At 35.2% G+C, this 21,438-nt stretch overlaps 1 protein-coding gene across 7 annotated transcripts in view; it reads left to right on the top strand.

Moving 5' to 3' along the window:
- RAPGEF6 (Rap guanine nucleotide exchange factor 6) overlaps positions 1–21,438 on the top strand; it is a 188,104-nt gene that overhangs the window by 46,616 nt on the left and 120,050 nt on the right. For all 7 annotated transcript variants that reach the window (XM_042934431.1, XM_042934443.1, XM_042934451.1 and 4 more), the window contains one exon: positions 19,940–20,083. In XM_042934431.1, coding sequence (XP_042790365.1) covers positions 19,940–20,083 — 144 coding nt within the window. The remainder of the gene's footprint in view (positions 1–19,939; positions 20,084–21,438) is intronic.

Below are 21,438 nucleotides of genomic sequence, written 5' to 3'. Positions count from 1 at the left end.
AATGAAGGATTTTATTGTCAGGCATCAAAACTAAACCATTTCACCATTTTATGGTGCTGTTGTCATGCACATCTTCAAATAGTTTGTTTTCTACAAACTCGATCACCTACATTATCATGCACTGACTGTCCTAAATTTCATATTTTAACTCCTAAAGACAAAAATTAGGTCTTAATTAGTTTGTGTCTTTGTTAGGATTGCAGAGTGCTGCTTGCATAGTAAGTATTCAGTGAATGTTAAGTCCATTGAAATTTGCTCAAGGCTTGGACTATGTATTATGTTTAAGTGTTGGTATGTATAGTGTATCTAGTAAGGCCTCAGAACTCTCTCCCTTTTAAGTAAATGTATTGAGGGACATGGCAAGAAAACTAGCTCAAGAAGTACTGGTTTTCTCACTGATTTGTCATTTGATCTATTTTGTATTTCTTTTACTTTATCAGGAAAGAATTGTGCTTTTTACTGCAGTGTTCTCATGTGCATTTTTTTTTGTTGTTGTTGTTTGGTTCTATTGTGGTAAAAATACGCAACATAAAATTTACTGTCTTAATCATTTTTAAGTATTTAGTTCACTATGTTAAGCTAATAACGTAGAAATTAATCACTCATATATTATTAAATTAATTTTTCCCTTAGGTCAAAGGGAAAGCTTTTTTCTTCCCATATCTGAAGTTAGCCTTTTCTCTAAGGACACCTGCTTGCTTTTACTGGAGGATAGTATTTAAAGCCATGATGTGGCTGCCAGTTGTTTTCATTGCTCCAAGCACCTCTTTGCTTATAGGGCCTCTCAATAAACAGAGTTAGAAAATATATCTGTGAGTGTATGTATACCCACACACTTATGTGTACATATATCTTTCTTTCTATATGTGTTTGATACCTAGACTTTATTCTGGCCTTTCCTCTTGGCTTTTTTGTACCTCCTTTTTCTACCAGTGAGAAACTTGATTTCTATTATCATTATATTTATTTACACAGAGTGGTTTAAGAATTGCTTGCTCATAACATTGGAGACAGTGCACAGTGCTGCTAGCTAGAGTGATGTGCACAAATACATCTATTTTAAGTGTGCAAGTTGTTGAGATTTTACAAATGTATAATCCTTATAACTTACCTCTATATCAAAGTATAAAATATTTTAATCATCCATCCTAAAAGCAAGGAAAAACTCAGAGAATTATAGGAACCTGGCAAAAGACAGAGGAACCAGATTAAAAGGACTCCTGTTTGCCAAATCTGGGACAATTTGAGAATCCACATAAAAATTCATATTAATTAATCATACCCCTGTATATAACATAAGAATTTATAAGTTCTCCAGATATGGATGAATGAATGAGGGAGATGTTCTTCCTGATAATGTAATGTGAACTAATAAATACAGAAAAAATGATTTTAGAAAATCATTAATGAATGCTAAGACTTGGGGGCTAATGTTTGAGAAACCAAAATACTTACATAATCTGAACATATCTCTCCACAAATCATTTATGAAGGGAAAAATTACCAAATTTCTAATGGGGTAACATGGAAGGTACCCCTATAATGAATATCATTGCTACCACCATCAGTCTGGGCACAAGCTGATAACATACTAGTCCTGATATGATGAACTGAGAAGGACAAAATATCACATTTGTGAGAATTTCCTGCCAGAAATGCATGCCTGAATGTAGTCATTAGAAAATACCAGACAAAACAAATTGAAGACATTCTACCCATTGACTGGCCTATACTCTAAACATTCCAATGTCAAAAAACACAGAGAAAGACTGAGGAATTATTCTAGATTAAAGACCAAAAAAAGACACATTACTAAACACAATGCTTGATCTTGTATTCAATCTTGGACACAGAGGGGCAATGTGGCTATAAATGCATTTGGCACAATTGATGAAAATTGAATATGGACTTGTGGATTAGATAATACTGAATTTGCTGATTTTGAGAAATATACTTGGGTTGTGTGATACAAAATCTTTGCTCTTAGGAAATATATATTGACATATTTTGGGGTCAATTTATACTAAGATGTTTCAGAAAAAAAATTGTGTGTATATAATATCTTAAAAATTACCAAAAAATCACATCAAATATTGATTGATTGATTGTAGGTTGGTTGGTAATTTTTAAATTCCGAAACCTCATTTCATTGATGAGCAGCATAATAAAAAAAAAAAAAAAAAATGCTTTATAAGTTATAGGAAAAGATAATACAAAATAGTTTTAAGATTTTTATTTCTGATATTTCTGAAGGATTTTATCAAAATGTCCTATGAATCTTGATTTTTTTTTTTTTTTTTTTTTGGTTTATCACCATGACAACATCTTTTTTTATAAGTATGCACCACGCCCAACATGGGGCTTGAACTCACGACCCTAAGATCAAGTTCCATGCTCTACTGACTGAGCCAGCCTGGTGCCCCAATATTATATCTTTTGATATATAAAAATGTATTAAATATTTTGTACCAGTATAAATCTTTGGTATTCTGTATTTTTTTAGATGAAATTATTTAGCATTCCTTAAAGGTAGAATTGCAAATATGATAGAAGTAAATGTTTCTTATTTTGATAAGTTCTTTCAAATGGTTTGACTGTATATTTGTACAAATTTTAGTAACTCCTCTAGTGATTGGGAATGCCTGGTAATGAACATCTTCCTGATCACCTGTTAAGTTAGTCTTCTTAATCTGACATATTATAAGGAAATGTCCCTCTTGCAGCTTACTTGTGCGTACTTTCATATACCTATTTATGGGCATTTTTTTTTTTCTTACTGTTATTCTGTCTTGCCCATTTTCCTATCTGGATTCTTCTTCTTTTTATTTAAAAATTTTTTTTTATTAAGAGCTTTTTATTAAGGAATGAGCCCTTTTGCTTATACAGTGTTGTAAATATATCATTTTCTCACTGAAGTTAAAATGAATTTTACATCAGGTTTTTTTTTAATCTATAAAGGTATTTTCCTCTTAGAACTTTCTGGTTAGGGTCATGCTTATTAGTAGAAAGATCTTCCCCATGACAACATTATTTAACTTTTAACGTGCATTGCTTTCTAGAATTTGTTAGTTCCTTTTTAAAAAGTTTTAGAACTGACTCCTCTGGGTAGCAGAAGACAGTGATAACCAGTTAACAAAGTGTCTCCCAACATTTCCTCCAAATACAATGCAGAACTACAAGAAGAGTGAAAGAATTGTACACATATACCATGCTCATGGCATAACTTGGAAGCAGAGAATGACAAATTTTGAAAGTAATAGTAAGTAAAAGGAGAAAACCCACCAATTCTCAGCATGTTATCTCTCCCACTCTATGTCTTTTCCCAACCCTCAGCCATCCAAGGCTTTGTGGTGAGCAAAGGCCAACCAAGCAGATTTGCAGAAAACACACAAGATGGAAGCTAACAAGTGGACTAAGGTTAACCTGCACTGCCAGAAGGACTAACTCCACACAAAATGTAAAATTGTGTGTGTGTGTGTGTGTGTGTGTGTGTGTGTGTGTGTGTGTCATAGATCAGAACACGGATTACAGGGAAGTCATTTAAAATGAAATGATTTGCTAAAGTCGTCTTCTAAGTGTGTATCTTCGGGGTTAAGACAAAGGTATTTAAGTGCTAAAGAAGAAAGAAACACATTGGGAAATTTTAGGTTTCTGCAAGACAAAGTGAAAACAAAATTACAGTCTTACGATGCCTTTCCCCACCTCCCACCCTGCAAAACAAAAGGAAAAAGTATCCTAAAATACCTGGACCTCAAAGTATTTGATAATTTCCTATTAAACTAGGAATCTTGTAAAACATTCCAGTATCACAAAAAGATAAAAAGGGAAGGTGAATAAATGCATATAGTTATTACAAAAAAAATGAGAAACAGATTCATTACATACCAATTATCCCCACTCTAGAAAAAAAACCATGCAGATGAAAATTGACCATACTTTAGAGATAAACATATTCAGTCAAGCATTCGAGGACACTTTTTAAAAACATAAAATCAGGAATTCAAAAACCAAGAAAAGAAAATGAGAAGAAAAATAGAATCAAAGAGTATAAAATCAGTAAAGTAATTGAAGATACAGGAAAAAAATATTTTAGAAACAAATTAAGGATGGCTCAGGGAGAATACACTCAAATGAAAGTTTAATAAGGTACATTGAACATATCAAAATTACAGTGAGATATCATGTTATAGCTATCAAAAAAGGCAAGAAATAAAGGTTAGTGAGGATGTAGAGAAAAGGAATCCTCACACACTGTTGGTCGGAATGTAAATTGTTAACAGCCAGTGTGAAGAATAGCATGGGGGTTCCTCAGAAATTTTTAAAAAGTAATACCATATGATCCAGTAACTCCACTGGTCGGTATTTCCGCAAAGAAAACAAAAACATTAGTTTGAAAAGATACATTCACTCCTGTGTTTATTGCATCACTATTTACAGTACCCAAGAATTGGAAGCAACCTAAGTGTCTATAGGCAAATAGATAAGGAAGATATGGTATATATGCAATGGAATATTACTCAGCCATAAAAAGAATGAGATCTTGACATTTGTGATAACATGGAAGGTCCTAGAGGATATTATGCTTAAGGAAATAAGTCAGACTGAAAAAGACAACTAACATTTCACCCATGTGGAATGTTAAAAAAAAAAAAAAAAAAAAACAAACCAGAAAAAGCAGAATCAGACCTATTAATATGGAGAACAGACTGATGGTTGCCAGAGGGGAAGCAGGGTGGGAGGTGGATAAAATGGGTGAAGGAGGGGAGTGTGAGATGGAGGCTTCCAGTTACGAAATGAGTAAGTCATGGGAATGAAAGGAATGTAGTCAATGATATTGTAATAATGTGTATGGTGACAGATGGTAGCTCTGAGCATAGCATAATGTATAAACTTATCAAATGACTATGTTGTGCACCTGAAACTAACCTTGTGTGTCAACTATAGTTAAAAAAAAAAGGAAAAAACTAAATGAAAATGACAAAAAGAATGAAGTACAAGGTGTCAGAAGTATTAATGTACTTGAAAGCCGCTGAGAGAGCAGATCTTAAACTTTGTCACCCCAGAAATGAAATGGTAGTTATGTGATGGAGGTGTTAGCTAAGGCAATGATGATAAATCATTTCACATCTAAATGTGTTGAATCAGCACATTGTATACCTTAAACTTACACAATCTTAATTTTTTTTATTAAGTTTATATATTTATTTTGAGAGAGAGTGAGCACAAGCAGGGGAGGGGCAGAGAGAAGAAGAGAGAGAATCCCAAGCAGGCTCCACACCATCAGCGCAGAGCCTGATGCGGGGCTTGAACCCACGGACTGTGGGATCATGATCTGAGCCAAGATAAGAGTCGGATGCTTAACCAGCTATGCCACCCAGTCATCCCTGAATTTAAACAATCTTACATGTGAATTGTATCTCAAAGCTGGAATAGAACAAGTGTCAGAGAAAACAGTGAAAATTAAAGTTAGGCAATGAAGGGATAATGTTCATAATTTTAACACTTCCAAGACAGAGAAATCCATGGAAAGCAACTATATTTAAAACAATACTTAATGAGGGGCACCTGGGTGGCTCAGTTGGTTAAGCGTCCGACTTCGGCTCAGGTCATGATCTCACGGTCCGTGAGTTCGAGCCCCGCGTCGGGCTCTGTGCTGACAGCTCAGAGCCTGGAGCCTGTTTCAGATTCTGTGTCTCCCTCTCTCTCTGCCCCTCCCCCGTTCATGCTCTGTCTCTCTCTGTCTCAAAAATAAATAAACGTTAAAAAAAAAAAAAAAAGTTTAAAAAACAATACTTAATGAAAATTCTTTAGAAATTAAAAAAGATTCAGATCTATACATGCAAAGGGTCTGCTGGGAACTGGGGAAATGAGCCCATAACTACCATTTCCAGGACATTTCCTGATAAAACTATTTGATTTCAAAGAAAAAATCCTTGAAGCTTACAGTTAAAAACCTCACATAACTTTCAAAGGCAAACAAATTGAACTGATTCAAACATTTAAAATACCACTGGGACAATCAAAACAAGGGACAGTAGAGCAGCATTTTAAAAAAAGGAAGTATAGCAGCGCCTGGGTGGCTCAGGCAGTTAGCATCTGACTCCAGCTCAGGTCATGATCTCATAGTTAGTGGGTTTGAGCCTTGCATTGGGCAGGGAGCCTGGAGCCTGCTTCGGATTCTGTCTCTCCCTCTCCCTCTCCCCTCTTCTTCCCTCTTCTTCCCTCTTCTTCCCTCTTCCCTCTCCCTTACTTAGAGCCTGCTTCGGATTCTGTCTCTCTTTCTCTCTCTCTCTCTGTCTCTCTCTCTTGGGCAGGGAGCCTGCAGCCTGCTTCAGATTCTATCTCTCTTCCTGTCTGTCTGTCTGTCTCTCTCTCTCTCTCTCTCTCTCTCTCTCTCTCTCTCTCACACACACACACACACACACACAAAACTAAATAGAAGCATTCAAACATTAATAAGAAAAATAAATAAAATTAAAAAGAAAGTATGAACTAATGATTTTATATCAGCCACACTATCTTTATCAGGGTTAGGGGAAAACAGTTTTCAACATAGAAGAACTTAGGGAACACACCCATGAGCTGTTTTAAGGAATCTGCTGGAGGATATTTAATCCACCTGAGAAATAACTGGGACAACCTCAGTAAAAGAAACAAAGATGAATGTTGAAAATCTATAAATGTACTGGTAAGACTAAAACACAGGTAGAGATGTGAGGGAAACACTACAGTTTTATATGTTGTGATAGAATAGAAATAATACAAATGAAGGAAAAGGGAGAGTGAAATAGGAAAAAGAATAAGCTTTATTGATGTTATTGATTGCATAAAAATGGGTGAGTGTTAAAATAGCAATAAAAATGCTAAACTAGATAATTATCACGTGTGGGATTTGATTACTATGTAATCTGGTAGTTTACTTATTTCATATATGTTGGCAGAAGACTTAAGACTTGTGGGTCAGAAACAGAGAACTTTTTTACTTGTAGTTTAGCAAGCAGCATATCATTAGCATATTTCTCTAGATTCCTCTTGCTTCCCAGGTCCCACAGAGGCAATGCTGGGTGGCCCATACTGATGCCACACACATAGTAGGTTTGCATCGCAACTGAGAATCACTGAGCTTGGGGAATGACTGCTTTTATAGTGAGCAGCCTGCTTTTTTTTTTTTCCCCAGCAGGAAACATTATCTCATCCTTCAGGATTGCTAACTACAAGCACAGCTCTGAGAAATGGCCCAGTTAATGAGTGGTTAGGACTCTGCATTCTTGGCCAATGCAGCAAAATGTGTGGAAGCACAAGAGGCCCAGGGAAGACTTTGTTTCCCCACAGATAGTAAAAGAACAGTAAGAGAACAGGTGGATCATAATAAGTATTGGCAAGGGTGTAGAGAAATTCAAGCACTCAAACATCGCTGGTAGAAATAGAAAGTGATGCACTGTCTTTGGAAAACAATTTGACAGTTGATGAAATAGGTAAAGTCTCTGTGGAGTACATCAAAAAGTATAGAGAAACCAGAGGGAAAATGGGCAGAAGGAATAAATTCACAGGAGATCCAAATATCAGAGGTAACATGCAGATTTTAAAACAGCTGATGGGTATTACAAGGATTTAGTGGAGAGATTTAGAAGATTAGAAACTGTAAAATGAAAGAATGAATTCCAACTTCTACAACTAGAAACATCTATAAATGAAAATAACTCAGTAGGTGAGTTTTACAGAAGATAAAACTTGGCTGAGTAGTGGGTTAGGGAACTGAATTATAAGCAGGAAGAAAATGAACAGATGAAGAAAAAACTTTAAATATACATGATGGAGTGTAGGAGACAGATAATAGAAAAGGTCTTACATGAGTAATTGGATTCATAGAAGGAAAACATGACAGAAGTAATGGAAGAGAGAATGGCTGAGAATTTTCCAAAACTATCAAATCAACTCACAGATTTTAGAACTCTACAATCTCAAGGCAGGATAAATACAAAGAAACTTTGGCATAAGCACATTACAGTAAAACCGGAAACCAAGAAACAGAGTTATAAAAAGAAAATACATTACTTTTAAACCACCACAACTGGTAAAACACCTACTGATAGCAAAAATTTAAGGTACGTTTGTTAAGGATTGAACAATTTTCCAACAAAAGCTAAGAACATTTTCATCTGTAGACAGGCACTCAGTTTACTAACTGGGAGTTTTTCAGGCAAGAGGGAATCACAGATGGAAGCATAGATAGGTAGAAAGAAATAAGGGCAGTGTAAAGAATTTATATGTGTACTGACTACAGAAACCAGTTTTAAGTGTCTTTTCCACATTAAACACATGACATAAGAAAAGGAGAGATGGAGTGAAGAATACTAAGATGTTTGCATTTTCTAGAAAGTGGTAAGTACACTAATAATGGATTTTAATAAGTCAAGCATATATGTCATCTAAATATACAGCTTACAATTAATAGGAGGAGAATTGGAGGGCACCTGGGTGCCCACTTGCTTATGCATCCAGCTGTTGATCTCAGCTTGGGTCTTGATCTCAGGGTTGTGAGTTCAGGCCCCACATTGGGCTCTGTGTTAGGCATGAAACCTAGTTAAAAAGAAAAAAAAGAAATGGAATAATAAATGAAAATAAAACACAGGAGAGAAGAAACAACATAATAGGATCAAAGAACATAAGATGTTAGATTTCCCTTCAATTATATCAGAAATTACAATAAATCTAAATGAAATAAGTATTCCAGTAAAAAAGCAATTATCAGATTAATTTTTTTAAGTTTATTTACAGAGAGAGAGAGAGAGAGCATGCGTGCATGTGAGTGGGGGCAGGACGGAGAGTGGGAGATAGAGAATCCCAAGTAGGCTCCATGCTGTCATTGCAGAGCCCAAGGCAGGGCTCCAACTCAGGAACTGTGAGATCATGACCCGAGCCAGAATGAAGAGTTAGACCCTTAAGTAACTAAGCCACCCAGGTGCCCCAGATTAAAAATTTTAAAACACAATTATATGCCACTTGAAAAAAAATAGCAGTGTAAATATAAAGTTTGAGAAGAAACAGAACTTCTCAGTCTTCTGGCTGAGCATTAGTGGAGGAGGAAAAAAAAAGAGCAAGGGGAAAACAATTATATGGAAGAAGTTGTGTCTTAAAAGCATTAACCGAAAGAGCTGGTGTGTCTCCAATCCTCAAAGTGTACTTTAAGGCAAGAAGCATTATTTAATGCAAAAACAGTATTTCCTAATGATAAACATGTATCAAGGTTAAACACTCCTAGATTTTTACATCCCTTATTTACACAGCTATAAGATATATAAAAAGTGGTCATCAGTAAAAAGAAAACTTGACAAATCCACAAGGACAGTGAGAGATTTAAACATCCCTCTAAAAGTGATAAAGCAAGCATGAGGAATCAGTAAGGATTTTGAGGATTTGAACCTCTGCCCAATAGTTCTGTAGAGAACATTACACCCATTAATAACAGAATGCATCTACTTTTCAAGTGCACATGGATTATTTTTAAATGTGGCTATTCTCTGGAACATAAAATAAATCTCAAGAAAGAATTTAATTTTTAGTTTGTTTTTTGACCACCATGGAAAATCTAAAAACCAATTACAAAAACAACTAGAACAAAATGCAACTTGTGAAATTCAGGAGTATACTTTATTTTATTATTTTTTTAACGTTTATTTATTTTTGAGAGATACACAGAGTGTGAGGAGGGGAGGCAGAGAGACAGAGAGACACAGAATCCAAAGCAGGCTCCAGGCTCTGAGCTGTCAGCCCAGAACCCAACGTGGGGCGTGAACCCATGGACCGCAAGATCATGACCTGAGCTGAAGTCTGATGCCTAACTGAGCTACCCAGGCACCCCCAGGAATATACTTTAAATCACTTGTCAGAGAGTCACTATGAAAATGAGAAAATATTTGGAGCTGAATGAAGATGATATATCAAAATGTATGAAATTCGTCTTGCATCTTAGCTGAGCAATTTAAGCCTTAATGCTGTAAGGAAAGGCTGAGACTCAATGAAGCATCCACATCAAGAAATTAGAGAGCAGCAAACTATACCTACAGAAATTAGAAGCCAAGAAACAAGATAAATTAAAAAATCAGTGACATGTAAAGCAAACTTAAAGAGAATCAATAAAAGTAAAAGTTGTTTCTCAGAACAGAGTAATAAATTTGATAAACCTTTGTCAAAAGTAGTCAAGAACAAAACATGTTGCATAGCTTAATATCAGGCACCTGGGTGGCTCAGTCGGTTGAGCATCCAACTCTTGATTTCATTTCAGGTCACATTTCCAGGGTCATGGGATTCTCTTTGTCTCTCTCCCTCTCTCCCTCTCCCTCCCTTCTTCCCCCCCTCCCTACTTCTGCTCCTGTTTCCCGTGCTCATGCACTCACATTATAAGATAGAAATAAAAAAAATTATTTAAAACTTAAATTTTAAATTTTAGATCATCAAATTCCTTGAAAAATACAGCTTACCAAAACAAGCTCATGCATGCATACACGCAGAAAAGCTTCATGATTGATTATAGGAAGAAAGTGAATCTGTAATTAACAGACCTTTTCATTTGGAAATATCCACCCACATTGTTTCACTGGTGAAGTTTTTCCAACATTGAAATAAGAAAGAATACAAAAAGTCTTGAAAGAGAAAGGCTAATTGCCTTTTTTTTTTAATGCATCCAGTTTAATTTTATTTTTATTGACATATAAGTGACAGTAAGTGTGTGAGAGCCCAGTTTGATTGTGATAGCAAAACCTGACAAGAACATCATATCACAGAAAGGCATTATCACAGGTTAGTGGGGTTTTTTTTGTTTTTTAATGTTTATTTTGAGAGAGAGCTAGTGAGCAAGCAAGCGAGCCTATGAGCAGGGGAGGGGGAGAGAGAATCCCAAGCAAGCTCTGTGCTGTCAGCTCAGAGCTCAACACAGGACTTGGACTCACAAACCCTGAGATCATGACCTCAGCCAAAATCAAGAGTTGGACATTTAACCAACTGAGCCATCCAGGCACCTCAGCTTGTTTGTTTGTTTATTTTAATGAAAAATCTAAAAATTCTAAACTATTAGCGAATCAAATCCCAGTGGTACATAGGATAAACTATCACGACTATGTTGAATTTATTTCCAGAGTTGCAAGCTTGATTGAATTAGCAGGTGGTACTCTGTTTTATTGCAGTTTGCTTTATTGTGCTTCTCAAATACAGTATTTTTACAAATTAAAAGTTTGTGGAACCCTTGGTGAGCTATTCTTTTGATGTCATTTTAAAACAGCATTTGCTCACCTCTGTGTCTTTTTATCCCTTCTTGGTAATTTTTTGCAGTATTTCAGACTTTTTCATTATTATATTTGTTACAGTGATCTATGATCAGTGGTTACAGCTCACTGAAAGCTTAGAGGATGGTTATCATTTTTATCAGTATTTTTTTTTTTTTTTTTTTTAATTTTTTAATATATGAAATTTACTGTCAAATTGGTTTCCATACAACACCCAGTGCTCATCCCAAAAGGTGCCCTCCTCAATACCCATCACCCACCCTGTCCTCCCTCCCACCCTGCCCTCCCTCCCACCCCCCATCAACCCTCAGTTTGTTCTCAGTTTTTAACAGTCTCTAATGCTTTGGCTCTCTCCCACTCTAACCTCTTTTTTTTTTTTTTTTCCTTCCCCTCCCCCATGGGTTTCTGTTATGTTTCTCAGGATCCACATAAGAGTGAAACCATATGGTATCTGTCTTTCTCTGTATGGCTTATTTCACTTAGCATCACACTCTCCAGTTCCATCCATGTTGCTACAAAAGGCCATATTTCATTTTTTCTCATTGCCACGTAGTATTCCATTGTGTATATAAACCACAGTTTCTTTATCCATTCATCAGTTGATGGACATTTAGGCTCTTTCCATAATTTGGCTATTGTTGAGAGTGCCGCTATAAACATTGGGGTACAGGTGCCCCTATGCATCAGTACTCCTGTATCCCTTGGATAAATTCCTAGCAGTGCTATTGCTGGGTCATAGGGTAGGTCTATTTTTAATTTTCTGAGGAACCTCCACACTGCTTATCAAAGTATTTTTTAATTAAGGAATGTACTTTGTTTTTTAGACATAATGCTGTTGCACACTTACTAAACAACAGTGTTTTATAAACAGAAGTTATGCATTGGGAAGTGAAAATTTTTATTTGACTGACTTTATTGCAATATTTGCTTTATTAAAGTAGCCTGGTACCAAACCTGCAATATCTCTGAGGTATGTCTATATTTGAAAATTAGAGTAATGTAATTAAAGAGTCATATGATCATCTATATAGATACAGAATAAGCATTTGGTAGTACTCAAAACCCATTTATGATTTTTGAAACTTTTAGCAAATTAGGAAAAGAAGGAAACTTTCATAACCTTATTAAAGGTATCTGTGGTAATACAGTAAATATTGAAAATTTTATCCTGGAATTTGGGAATATATGGAAAGCTCAGCATTACTAAAATCCCTGGCTAAGAAGTGCTTAGGGGAATTTAGGGAAGGGAAGGAGGATACATTGGGAAAGAAAATATAGAACTGTCCTTAACAGATGAAATGATTTGTATGTAGGAAATAAAAAAATATATACACATAAACTTTTAGAATTAATAAGTGATTTTAGCACGGTCACAGGATGCTTATTCATATACAGAAATCAACTGTATTTATATTTATGAGAAACAGGTATTTAGAAAAATGTAATTTAGTGAACATACCAGTTGTAAACATCAAGAAGTCCATATACATTAGAATAGATCTAAAAAAAGTTGTAGGAAACATGTATATAAAACGTAAATAATTTTGAAATCTTTAGATCTAAAGAGAGTGAGGATTTTTGAGAAAGGAATATTGCCTAAATTCCTGTAAAATTGAGTTCAATCCCCATCAGAATCCCAGCAGATTTTTTTAGGGAGATGAAGCAATTGACCTGTTTTATACACACATACACATACATATCACATAAGAGAAGAATACATTGACATAAAAATACTTTGCTGTAGGGTCGCCTGGGTGGCTCAGTCAGTTAAGCATCTGACTTCAATCGGGGTCATGATCTCATGGTTCATGGGTTCGAGCCCTGTGTTGGGCTCTGTGCTGGCGGCTGGGAGCCTGTAGCCTGTTTCTGATTCTGTGTCTGCCTCTCACTCAGTCCCCAGCTTGTGCTGCGCGCTCTCTCTCTCTCTCTCTCAAAAATAAATAAAAACTTTAAAAAAATTTAAAAATACTTTGCTATAAATTTAAGAAATTTGAAAAAAATGAGATAACCATGTTCTTAAATAGTGAGTTCCTATCATAAAATTATTAATTTTCCTTTGGATACCTTGTAAATTTGATGAGATCCCACTGAAAAATACCATCAGGTATGGTGGTGATTTTGTCAAAAATACATGTGGAAGGATAAAAAAGAAGAGCTAGAAGAAACCTGAGAAAGAAGACTGACCTCATTAGTTCAGCCATACAAAGATTTTTATATACTTAAAATAATTCATAAAGGAGGGAAAAAATGTAATCTTTAATCAAAAACAAGACAGGTGAATTTCATATATGTAAAATTGTTGGTATAATTCTACCAAGATTTATTGTTTCTAGTTACTTTAAAAGGCAGTATTTTGTCTGTGCTTTTTTTTTTTTTTTTTTTTTTTTTTTTTTTGTGGAGAAAGCACAGGAGTGCAAGCCGAGGAGAGTCAGTGAAAGAGGGAGAGAATCTCAAGTAGGCTCCACACCCAGCACAGAATCCAACACAGAGCTCACTCTCCCCACTGCTGGATCATGACCTGAGCCAAAATCAGGAGTCATTGCTTAAATGACTGAGCCACCCAGGTGCCCCTTGTCTGTGCATTTCTAATGGGATAAGTCATAAGGACAGAAAGGGCCAGTGGTCTTATTTTTAGTAGTAATGGCAATGTTAAAAATTTTGTGTGTGTGTGTGTGTAGATACATACATTATTAGACATACATAAACATGTATCACATTTATGTGATAGTATGTAATTACTATTATTACAGTATATGCATAAATCATTAGGAAACAAGACTATGTAGTACCAGGATGTTGGTGGTAATATTGATATTGTTAAAGCTGTTATATATGGATAGGTAACATGTATATGTATATTATGAAAGGAAATTCTGCACCTTAAGATACATTTATTTGGGGTGCCTGGGTGGCTCAGTCGGTTAAGTGTCCAACTTCAGCTCCTGTCATGATCTCGTGGTTTGTGAATTCAAGCTCTGCTTCCGGTTCTGCTGACAGCTCAGAGTCTGGAGCCTGCTTCAGATTCTGTGTCTCCCTCTCTTTCTGCCCCTCCCCTGCTCTCACTCTGACTCTCAAAAATAAATAAACATTAAAAAAAGATTTTTTTAAAGATATATTTGGACATAATTGAAAGTTGTAGCTTATTGTTAATATAGTATAGTTACTAATATACGTATAAATAAACGTCATTAGTAATCAGTTTTTTTTCCAGTGTGAAAGAGTTGTACAAAATCATAGATATTAAGAAGAAGTCTAAAGTTTGACTACGAAGTGTCAGCATCAAAACTGTGTTTGCATTCTTGAGTATTGTTGTGCCATGAATGCAATTTGGTGAGGAGAATCCTTTTTTTTCTCAGCAGTCAATATAGTCCCATTCTGTCACTTATTTATTTATTTATTTATTTTTTTTGAGAAGTCAGTTACTAATCTAGTTGACCTTCCTTTATAGAGGATCATCATTTTCCTTCTGGCTGTGTTAAAAGTCTTTTTATCATTGCTGTATGAATTTGTATTTGTATTTTTCAGTTATCCTGCTTGGGATTTGTTGGACCTCTTTGGGTTTTGTTTTTGTTTTAATCAAAGTTTCATTTTTTTTTTTTTTTTTTTGGACATGATCTTGTTCTTCTGTCATCTCCTTCTTGAAATTTAAGTATAGGTTAAATATTTTCAGCCTATCTGTATCTTCTGTGATTTCCATTTTTTTTTTTTTAATCTCATCCTGACTTTATACTGCATCCTGTATGATTTCTTTTGGCCTTATCTTCCCAGTTTCGTAATACTTTTTTTAGTTACATCTCAATACACTGTTTACTTCCCTCATCTTTCTTTTTTTGCTGTCTCTCTCTCTTTTTTTTTTCTGTATTTCAGTTTGGGTAATTTTTTTTTGTCTTTTAAGTTCACTACTTCTTAATTCAGTTGCATAACATCTTTTTCATCTTTAGTACCATGTTTTTTGTTTCTCACATTGTAATTTTACTCTATTATTTTCTTTATTTCTGCTGAAATTTTTTATCTGTTCATATTGTCTACCTTTCTACCTTTATTATATCATTCATAGTTGCCTTAAATTCTCTGATAGTTTCCGTATCTGGGTCATGTCTGATTTTCATGGATTGCTCTATTGTTTGCTTTGTCTTGTAGCAGTGTATTAGATTTTTGTTTGTTTTTGCTGTTTGTTTCTTTACCCTTTTTATTTTTATATGACTCATTATTTTGGATTTAATGATACACATTGTGTGTAAGGTAATAGAGACTTAGGATAGATAGTGTTTAAGCCTGCCACACCTCTTCTTCTGCTAGAGTTGAGCTAGGTTTGGATTTTTTTATTATTACAGTTACCTTTAGTTCACTAATGCTTTCAAATTTCTCTAGTTTCACTTTGTGGTTAGGATTGGGATTGGTTTCTTGGAAGATTTTTCTAAGTGTTCTTGTTCCGCCCCCCAGTTTTAGGCCTTTCTTCTGCTCTTATGTTTCAGACAGGCTCACCATGTTGTGATCCTTTTCATAAATGAACACTGCTTTTGCTTATTCCTCATTGTTTGCTAGCCTGGCACTGGGGAGGAAGGGCACTTGAGAGAATTTTTTTTTTCTTTGTCCATGTCAAGCCTTATCTTCTTAGTTGTTATTTATAATCTCTGGCTCATTTCCAAATTTCTTTCTATTTGAAGGTTTTTTATTATAACTTTATATTTTCTGATACTTAAAATACATGGGAGTATTTGCAAGTATGAGTCTGTTGTCCTTTTTCTGGCAGTTATTGTTCATCATGTCTATTATTTGTTCTCGTGTTGGGGTTTTGTTGTAGTTGGGGTTTTTTTTCCCTTGTTTTTTGAGGGAGAAAGTATGTTTGTCCATGAGGTCATATGTCTTGAATTTTAGGTGTGGAAAGTTTTTGAGGTTTAGGTTAAAGTTGCATTCTTGCAAAGAGATTTTAGGTTTGTTTTTACCCATTGCATATGTACATTACCAGTCCTGAATACCTTTAAATTTACTTACATGGTTAAGGTATTAACAGATTTAAAGTACAGACCTGCATGAGGGATGACTTACGTTTTAGATTCTTAGGGAAAATGTTTTTTGTTTGTTTGGTTGCTTTCCACCTGCCCCCCGACCCCCATTCTCTCAGTGCCAAGCAAGTTTTCTTACTGTCTTCCTCTGCAGAGTGGGCCCTTTCCTCCAGACCCCTAACAGTGAGGGTTCAAGTAAGTGGGTTGAACTTCACGAGTAAGTCTCCTGTTGGATTTCCCATTTTTGGTGGATTTTCTATTTCTTGACTTTCTCACTTCCTACAACCATCAAAGTAGAGGGTCTAGTCTCTAGAGTTGAGAAATCTGGTAGCCTGTCTCCTGGTATTTGCTTTCACTTCGTTGTTGGCCTTGATTTCTTACCTTTGTGCCATGCGGTATGCATTTGCTTGCTTTTATTTTTTTATTTTTATTTTTTTTAAATCTCACACTTCAGTTGTATTTGGAGGGAGATTTGTTAAGGGTACTTAATCCTTCATATATTGTTTGGTTTTTCTTTTCATTTGGTACTTAAAATTTTGAGGCTTAGAAACTCCTTTCCTAGATTTAATTTACTATTGATATTTTGAAAAGCCTTTATTGTGTATCTCTGCTACTGCTCAATAATTGGTAGATATTGGAAGATTTAAGGGTTATATGATATTGAAATTTCACCTAACGTGGGTGATCTAATTCATCCCTTGAGATAAGGCAGTGTGAAGGAGATGAGCTTTTTACTAGTCACACGTGCGTTTTGAGTCCTTAACTACCTGTATGAATTAAGTTTCACAAGACTCTGTACCATGTATCAAAACAGAAGGAGTAGCTGTGTAATAGGGCCATGTGAACTTTAAATGATATAACTTAAAGTTTCTGGTACATAGTATTGTGTAGTGATTCTGTGGTAGTTCTCCCATCATTTTTTAGAAGAGCAAATTGAATCTCAAGGAGGTAGCATATATTGCTACCTATTCAAAATTCTTTAGTTGTTGAGGTGGTTATTATTCCTCTCTGCCTCTGGATTTTACCGTTCAGAAAAGTAACTTATTCTGCCTACCCTCATATTTCTTGAGTACGTATTTCCAAGGATCTAACATGTCTGATGAGAAAGAATCTAATGTATTGCCCAGTTTGGCAAACTTTTTGAATGCTAAGTAAACAAAGATGAATATATAATACATTTCCTGTCTTAGGAAACTTGTTAGTGAGGTGAGCTTATCTAGTAATAATTATGGTTGATCTGCTTAGTGCTGTAGAAAGGGTAGCAGCTTTCTGGGGCAGAGGAAGGGTTGTTTAAACCGGGTCATGTAGTATGTAGAGGATGCCAAGATGTTGGCAAAGGAGTAATGGGCTTTGTGGCAGTAGGAACAGCAGCATATGCAAAGGCCTGAAGGCACTGGAGAGCATGTCCTTTTTTTTTTTTTATAAAAATAATTTGTTTTTAATGTTTGTTTATTTTTGAGAGAGACAAACAGAGTGCAAGTGGAGGAGGGGGAGAAGGAGGGGGGGAGGCACAGAATCTGAAGCAGGCTCCAGGCTCTGAGCTGTCAGCACAGAGCCCGACGTGGGGCTCAAATTCACGAAAGGTGAGATCATGATCTGAGCTAAAGTCAGATACTCAACCTACTGAGCCACCCAGGTGCCCCAAGAGCATGCCCTTTTAATGAGAAATCTAGGTTGTGTACACAGAATAAACTAATTATGATCTGGAGGAGAGGAATGTTTTTTCTGGTTATGGAAGAGATGGTAATTGAAATGTGTCTTAAATGATTGGTAGTATTTCAGCAAGTGAAGATAGAATGAGTAGGGTAGCACAAATTAAGGAAGTTGAATATAAGTTACTAATAGGGACCAGTGAATAGTCACATTGACTTGGCCACTACTTTTGAACTCTCATACCTCTCATAAGTGAAGCAGACAGACATCAACTCTTTCTGAGAAATCATCAGGAAATTTTGCATATCTCATTAGAGCTTTTATGTGAGAGGGATTTTTGTGTGTGTGGGGAGAAGAATAAAGAAGCAGTTTTCCCAGGCCTACTTGTGTAAGATAAAGTAATAAAAACATTTTGGAGATGGAGTATATGTGGCTTTTGAATATCAGTTTTAATGGTTTAAAATTTCTTTAGTAACTATTAGAGGTCCATTGAACAGGAGACATGATGATTTATCTGGGGGATTTATTGGACCATATAGGATGGAATTGGAGAGGAACAGGACTAAAGCAGCAGGATCAACTGTTATATATTGTAGTTCAGGACTGAAGTAAGACTTGAAAAATGAATGGTGGTAATGGCAATGAAAGAAAGGGCAGTGTGAGAAGAATTTCTTAAAACAAAAATTGAGAAGTTCTGAGAAATGATTGAAGATAAGATTTGGAAGACAAGCAGGGAAATTAGGATTATTCATGAAATTTTCACACTTGGGTAACTAGAAATTTTTGATAATAGCAAAGGATAGAACATTTGAAGGAAAACATGTGGGGGAAACTGAAATTATTATGTATGTGATGTGAAGTTAATTACATGATTTACTTTTAGAACATCAGTATGCCTTTTTAAAAATAATTTCAAAAAGTATGGTTTAGTCTGACTGGACAGGCAATGTGGTCTTGTGTCAGTACCATAAGCGTTGGAGACAGACCTATATTCCATCTCACCTTTAAATTTTTTTTTTGTTTGTTTTTGACGGAGAGCAAGCGTGAGTGGGGGAGGAGCAGAGAGAGAGAGGGAGACACAGAATCTGAAGCAGGCTCCAAGTTCTGAGCTGTCAGCACATAGCCCGATGCAGGGCTCGAACTCACGAACCACAAGATCATAACCTGAGCCAAAGTCAGACACTTAACTGACTTAGCCACCCAGGCACCCCACCAACTCACCTTTAATAATGAGTATTTCAATGTGAGAGTGGAAAGTTATCAGTCTCTTTGGATTTTACTTTGTTCATCTGTAAACTAGAGATAGTAATACTTGCTTACAGGACTGCTGTGTGAACTCAGTAGTATGTTTATGCATGCTGGCCCATTTTAAGGCCTCAGTAATTATTAGTTTTCACTTCTTTCTTAAAAGATGCCAGACTTGGGGTGCCTGGCTGGCTCAGACGGTGGAGTATGCAGCTCTTGATCTTGAGGTTGTGAGTTTGAGCACCACATTGGAGGTAGAGATTACTTAAAAATAAAATCTTAAAAAAAGACGCCAGCCTTACTCTTGGCTGTTGTCATACATTAAGATGGACACCAAAGAATTCATAACATTTTTGTTTTTCCGTTTAGCATTTCACTGAAATCATAACCATGATTGTTCCCTAAATAAATGTATAATCAGGCAGCTTATAATTGGATTAACTCAGAGGTAGTAATTATTGAATGTGTAGGTGTAGTTAACAGCTGTCATTTCTGGTAAGTGACTTTACTTAGAGGTTATATGTTTATGTGAGTGAGACTATTTCCTGGAAGGAAACTGTGGTCTACAGATCTTTATTATAATGTCATCTTTAATCTTTAACTCATGAACATTGTCCTATACAGACTATTTTCTTGAGGCAGTTTCTTGCAAGAAGTAAATGAATCCTCCTTATGAGCCTGTTAAGACTCCATAGACTGTCAGTAATATGGAAAAATTGGATATTTAATCAGGAATGTGAACATGTGTTTCAGGTAGAAAATTCCAAAGATAATGAAGATAGTATTCTACAAAGAGAAATTCCTGCCAGACAGTCTCGACGAAGGTTTCGGAAAATTAATTATAAAGGAGAGCGCCAAACCATCACCGATGACGTGGACATTAACAGCTATCTTTCTGTGAGTATATGTAGGAATAGTTCATGGATTTTCCTTAATTTTTATACATAGTATCTTTAATTTACATATATTTTTGATAATAGCATCACTTTGGGCTTAATGGATAAAATTTTGAGACAAATGTATTTCATTTGTTAAAATACTTCTCACTTGAGTTCGGTAGAAATGCTTGTATGTACCAGTGGAAGTTTTGTTTTACTTTTGGTTTTGTTTAAATAATGTAAAAAAAAAAAAAAGTTCTTACCATATCTTTTTAGAACTTACTTGTGGATTTTCTTGCCTTTTTATTGCCTGAATGGAATATAGATTAGAGTTCTAGCTGAGAACTCAGGTAATAGACTCGTTGGGAGCTTTTTTCCTGATAAGCTGTAAGACATATAAAGAAAGAAAAATATGTCACTTTTTCCCTTGTGATATGAGAGAAATACAAATACTTTGTGTTAGTACAGAAACATGCGCAAGTGTTAGCGATAGGTTTTCACATGCAAATATTGAAAAAAGAGAAGCAGATGAAATAATTAGCTTTTGTCACACCACAAGAAACATAAGCTGTTTCTCCAGAAATCTTCAGTTTTGTAATTGTAGAGAACTTCATTTTAAACTAAAAAGTATTTGAATCAAGAAGTAAGAATAATCTAAGAAAGACTGAATCCAGGTGTATTTTATCAGTTTTCAAAGAAAACAGTCTAGAGATTGATTGCAAAATATAAAATATAAATATAAAAACATTCTAGAGATTGATTGCAACAAAATTCCCGAGAGTATGTTTAATTCATTTGGTTGTCAGAAACAGAAATGCTTCCTTCCATGTTAGGAGTAAGGAGGATTATTTAGGGAGTTTTGTGTAGTGGAATAAGTGTTACATTTAAGACAGCTCAAAGGATTTAGCCATGCTTGCCTAACTTCATTGATTCCATACATTCTATTTCCAACCACAAAGAGTTACATGAAATGATCCCCTATTTTTTTCACCACATCCAGAGGTACACAGTGTTCATTTCCTGTTCTTTTTATTTAATCATTTGTTTAAAAGAATAATTTCTTTTTATGTAATAAATTCCCCCATAAAGAATTAATTTAAATGAACATGTTTTGCATTATTATGCAAGTAATACATGCCTGTTTTAGAAAAATTGAAAGTTGACTAGTCATTACCACCCAGTTATGTAACCGTTGATGACATTTTGTATATTCTTGGATAAAGGTTCTTTCTACCTAAAGATAAATATATAAGCTTTTTGGCCAACTTGTAAAACTTAAACATGTGTTCTGCTTTATAACTTTTTAAAACTTACATGTGTAATCTGAACATCTTTGAATGCTATTAAAGAAAATTTTTTTATATTACCCTTAAT

Source organism: Panthera leo, chromosome A1 (genome assembly GCF_018350215.1).
Source record: "Panthera leo isolate Ple1 chromosome A1, P.leo_Ple1_pat1.1, whole genome shotgun sequence".
NCBI lineage: Eukaryota > Metazoa > Chordata > Mammalia > Carnivora > Felidae > Panthera > Panthera leo.
The sequence above is the reverse complement of the archived record's forward strand: the minus strand, read 5'-3'. Positions and strand labels throughout refer to the sequence as shown.